Source organism: Limulus polyphemus, unplaced genomic scaffold (genome assembly GCF_000517525.1).
Source record: "Limulus polyphemus unplaced genomic scaffold, Limulus_polyphemus-2.1.2 Scaffold8542, whole genome shotgun sequence".
NCBI lineage: Eukaryota > Metazoa > Arthropoda > Merostomata > Xiphosura > Limulidae > Limulus > Limulus polyphemus.
The window spans coordinates 1-5,612 of record NW_013674152.1 but is presented as its reverse complement, the minus strand read 5'-3'; the positions used below and the strand labels follow the sequence as shown (position 1 = coordinate 5,612).

Here is a 5,612-nt window from a genome sequence, read left to right as displayed (position 1 = left end):
GTACTTGATGATCTAGGTGAACTGTTACATGTTACAACATAGTACTTGATGATTTAGGTGAACTGTTACATGTTACGGCTTACAACATGGTACTTGATGATCTAGGCGAACTGTTACATGTTACAACATAGTACTTGATGATTTAGGTAAACTGTTACATGTTACGGCTTACAACATAGTACTTGGATGATCTAGGTAAACTGTTACATGTTACGGCTTACAACACAGTACTTGATAACCTAGGTGAATGACTTGTTAATACTTTCCTGAGAATACTTGTGCTTTAAAATCTGATCACGTTTAATAACAGTCTGATACAAGTTTATTAGTCAAATTACTATTTTTGTAATATTTTAAAAAAAGTATGGTAATAACTGTAAATTGAATGTATAATATGTTAATGTGTAGAAATAAGTTGATTTAAAAATTTGTGTTAGAAACTATAATTTAATTTGTTGATAAAGAAAAGAAAGAATTTTATTTTTATGTTTCAAATGTTCACATAATCAAGTGATTACTTGTCTGTTATGATGATAATGTGTAGTAAGGTTCTGTTAAGCCATTGTATGGGATAAGTGTGCAGTTGTAAATTTAAGCTTGTTTTTGAAATGTTAATATGTAGATTTTTACAAGTTTTAAGGGAAGTTTGAAAGATAAACATGTTTTATTTCTCAAGTTATAATGCTTGCTACTTCTCTAGAGACATAAATTTTTTATATTTTATTGTTCAGATAACATGGTTGTTATTTTTTGTGAGACTTTGTTTTAAAAGTTACAAGAACTTTTCTGTGCACAGATTCAAAGGCAAAAGGGCATATCCCAGTGTTCCAAACCAGCCGAGCGAAGCGTCAGCACATTTTATGTTTGAACTGGCTAAGACTGTGCTTACAAAGGCTGGAGGAAACAGCAGTACAGCTGTCCTGTTTACACAGCCGTCTGTGGGTCAGAATCACAGAGGTCCACACCGTGCGCTTCATATGTGTGCTTTCCAGATTGGCCTCTATGCTCTCAAACTGCATAACGCTGTCTCTCCTAACTGGCTGTCTCGTACCTACTCTTCACATGTGTCATGGATCACTGGTAAATTTTAATGTTTGTGTGTTTTGAATATTAATGTACTTTTCTCAGTGCTTGTTTAATTTTAAAATGGATATTACATATCATTACTTATATGTATCCTTACGTTTAGCTGGTTGCTAAATATGTGATGATATAAGAAATTCCTTCTGTCTAGCATTGTTAAACAGAGATTTATAACACTGTATTTGGAAGAAAGTTCATTTTTCTCTTATCATTTCTTCATTTTTGTTTGTCTGTTTTTATGCTCATTGGTGTTATTCACTTTATCTTTAAAATTAATGTTTTATTGGCAACCCGCATTGTTTAAGATCTACGCAGTCAAGTAGGACAATTAACCTGGTTGATGTGTTATGTGTTTTCTAAACATGATCCAGAAATGTTTAGGATCTACCTCAGTCAAGTAGTGTAGTTAACCCTAACCTGATTTACATGTGCAGAACTGTTTATGATTTAATTTATTCAAATAGGACAATTAACCTGGTTGAGGTGTTATGTGTTTTCTAAACATGATCCAGAAATGTTTAGGATCTACCTCAGTCAAGTAGTGTAGTTAACCCTAACCTGATTTATAGGGGCAGAACTGTTTATGATCTAATTTATTCAAATAGGACAATTAACCTGGTTGATGTGTTATGTGTTTTCTAAACATCATCCAGAAATGTTTAGGATCTACCTCAGTCAAGTAGTGTAGTTAACCCTAACCTGGTTAACATGTGCTGTGTGTTTTCACCATAATGATTAGGCTACAACTTGTCTAACTGTTATGATTTTTTCAATAGAAAAATGTATGGGGTTTTTAAGTCCTTTTTAATTCACTATATAGTAACCTAAATTAATTTATGTGTGTGACTAATATTATGGCAATATGCCTAATTTATGTGTGAATAATATTATGGCATTATGCCTAATTTATGTGTGAATAATATTATGGCATTATGCCTAATTTATGTGTGAATAATATTATTGCAATAAATAATATCAAGTGGGAGGTGACATATTTCTGTGTAAGTAAGTATCATACTGAGCCAGTGAACGATGACATAATGATTGTGTAATATATTTGTAGGATTACTTATTTGAGACTGATTATACGCACGTTTTCTTATTTGAGACTGATTATACTCTACAGTTTTATATGTGAATGTATTCTAAATCTGTGAATGTGTATATATATACACATATTCAGTAAAAAAAAATTCTGAATATTTCAACACTTGTTAGATTTTATTTGACTGTCACCTTTTTCTAAATGTTTGTGTTGTTTCCTCTCTCTCTATGTGTGAACAAGGTCTTTCTCAGGAGTGTTTGTTGGACATAACTCGATGTCAACTTCCCTTATTGTTTGTGTTGTTTCCTCTGTGTGTGTGTGTGTGTGTGAGAAAGGTCTTTCTCAGGAGTGTTTGTTGGATGTAACTCGATGCCAACTTATTGTTTGTGTTGTTTCCTCTGTGTGTGTGTGTGTGTGTGTGAGAAAGGTCTTTCTCAGGAGTGTTTGTTGGATGTAACTCGATGCCAACTTCCCTTATTGTTTGTGTTGTTTCCTCTGTGTGTGTGAGAAAGGTCTTTCTCAGGAGTGTTTTTTAGACGTAACTCGATGTCAACTTCCCTTATTGTTTGTGTTGTTTCCTCTGTGTGTGTGTGTGTGTGTGAGAAAGGTCTTTCTCAGGAGTATTTTTTAGACGTAACTCAATGTCAACTTCCCTTATTGTTTGTGTTGTTTCCTCTGTGTGTGTGTGTGAGAAAGGTCTTTCTCAGGAGTGTTTTTTAGACGTAACTCGATTCCAACTTCCCTTATTGTTTGTGTTGTTTCCTCTCATGCACACATACACACACAATATAAGGTGTTTCTTAGGAGTAAAAATGTTACATTTTTAACTCAACAGTATTAGTTGAAAACTACCAGAGCCAAGTAATCTTTTATAGACAGATTATTTAAGCTGTTTGTTACATTTGTAACAGTATTTTCTTTATATTTTAAGTAAAAGATATGGGAAAATAAACTAAATTCATTCTAAATATCCATTGTATTAGGGCAAGCTATGGAGATTGGCAGTGCAGCTGTCAAAGATATTCTTATTGACTCATGGGAAGGTCACTTGACCCCTCCTGAAGTAGCCACTCTTGCTGATCGGGCATCTAGGGTGAGAGATTCGGCAATGGTCAGGGCTGCGGCAGATTTGGCTCTCTCTTGCCTTCCTCATGCTCATGCTCTTAATCCAAATGAGATTCAACGTGCTCTCATTCAGTGTAAGGAACAGCACAGCGTAATGTTGGAACGAGCGTGTCTTGCTGTCGAGTCTGCAGCCAAGGGAGGAGGAGTGTATCCCGAAGTATTGTTTGATGTTGCCCATAGATGGTAAATATCAATGTCACACTTCAAAGTTGGCTTTATCAGCAAAATGAAATAAATCATTTAAAACAACAGTTGTCTCTTATTGTACCAAAAGGAAATTGTTGACATTTAGAAAAATGTATATCAGAGTACCTTCCTTTCCAGGTGTGGTGTGGATTTGGAAGGTCAAGGTCATATACATCCACTTACTACTTTTAACATACAAATTTTAAATTTCAATTACTTATAATTGTTATTGTCTCTCAACTTTTTGAACTTAAGTTACTGTTCAAGAATGGAAACGTACATAGTGACAAGATTTTTACATGTAGGTTCATAGGATTGTTCCCATAAAAAGATTGTACAAGTTTATTGGGGATGTTTTTATTGTTTAAATGTATTTATTCCTTCACAAAGAAAGATTGATGAGATATTCTTTTGATCAGGTATGATATGTATGAAGAAACATTACAAGGCCAGCAAGTCCATAGCTCAGAATCTTATGTACGTCCTGAAATGCATTTAGGAAATTCTAACACGGAACATTACGGAACTCCAGTGGCCTCAGCTGCTGATCCTTTAGCGATGATGGCCACCTGTCATGTTGAAGGGTTGGTCACAACCACTCCTACAGTTCAAGTGTTTCCTCAACCACTTTCTTATCCTCTTCCCTATCCTGCACCTCCGTATGGATATCTTCAAGGAGTTCCCGCACCATTTCATCATGGTCATGTACCCATCCACCCTGCTTATCTACCCCCTCCACCCACTTACGCCTATCCAGCATTGGCAAGTGCCTCGTACTATCCGTCAACCTACACATCCACGGTGACGGGGTCGGTTCACTATCGGCATAACTCGCCAGCACTTTATACGGGACAGTTGTTAGGTGTGCCGGTGACTCAGACTGCCATGGCCCAATCACGATCAATCCTGCCAGTGAATCCCAGTCCCCCTCCTTCAGTACCTCCACCTCATCAACCTCAGGTAAGCTGTTGTGAAAGTCCTGGGTTTACGTGGTTGTATGGCAAATGTTGCATTCTAATAAGTCATTTTACCGTTACAAATACAGTATTGAATGTTTCCGTTTACTGTGTATACGATAAGATATTTAAAAAAAAACACTATTTAAATAACATTTTCTGACACCAGCCACTTGTTTGATTTAACAAGTGGTTAGGTAAGTGAATGGGATGACATGTTTCTGTTCTATGTTAAACATTAATGTGTGAAAACAGGTTTTACTCTAGGCACAGAAGTCATCTATATGTAGCATAATTACATGGTTCATGTTTTGTTAAATGTTAAACAGATTACACATTTATCCATCTAACTGTCATACCATTTGAAACTAAATAAAAAAAATAAATGATGAAGCCTTAATATAATTTCCAGGATGTTTTAAATCGTGTACATCATCAGAAAGAATTTATTTAAGTTTTCAAAAGTCACACATAGCTTCATTCACAAAAACGTTCTTTTACAAGTCGTTGACAAAAGTTTAAGACAGTTTTGATCCTCCATTTATAGTCCACGTGATGTTGAATCTGTAACCTGATATATATTTATCATTTTAATCGTAGGTTAATAACCCCATCTCGCAGCTAAACCAGCGACAACTGAACTACCTTTTAGCAGCATATCGTGTGGGGATGTTAGCCATGGAAACCTTGGCACGCAGAGTACACGATGACAGACCGCAGGCCAAGTATGCTCGTACCCCACCTTATGGTGAAGATGTCAAGTGGCTTCTCGGAGTTTCTAAGAAATTAGGTTAGTAAGAGTTATTGACCCACTTTTGGATAACACTTGTTGGTCAAATTACCTAGAAGTGTGTGAATCATATAGGCAAATGTATTCTTACTATTCTTGTAAGTACAGTGAAAGAAAGAAGTTTGTTTACAGTCTTTCTGTTTGTGTCAATATGTAAATACAGAAAGAGGTGGACGTGGGCATTGAATCTTGCAGAAGACCATTAGTAGTGTTACTGTTTGGGGCTATTGGGAAGTATCAATGTGTATATTATCTAATAAAAAAACTTGTTCTCAAAAGTAAACTATCCGTACAAGTAAGAACTAAAATAATTCAAAGTGTGTATTAAATAATGAAGACAGCTTATTAGAACAAACTGGCTAAAGATATAGTTAATATTATAATTAATACACCAGAAAACTAAACCCTATGATGATTAGGGTGTGTA

General features: G+C 35.3%; 1 protein-coding gene across 1 annotated transcript in view; it reads left to right on the top strand.

Moving 5' to 3' along the window:
- The window catches only part of LOC106475413 (zinc finger SWIM domain-containing protein 8-like), a gene marked incomplete at both ends in the record, with an annotated part of 30,211 nt that extends 25,026 nt beyond the window's left edge, over window positions 1–5,185 (top strand). The window contains 4 exons of the mRNA XM_022379527.1: window positions 797–1,080; window positions 3,112–3,436; window positions 3,859–4,399; window positions 4,996–5,185. Of these exons, the coding sequence (XP_022235235.1) occupies window positions 797–1,080; window positions 3,112–3,436; window positions 3,859–4,399; window positions 4,996–5,185 (1,340 nt within the window). The remainder of the gene's footprint in view (window positions 1–796; window positions 1,081–3,111; window positions 3,437–3,858; window positions 4,400–4,995) is intronic.
- Window positions 5,186–5,612: the final 427 nt, after the last annotated feature.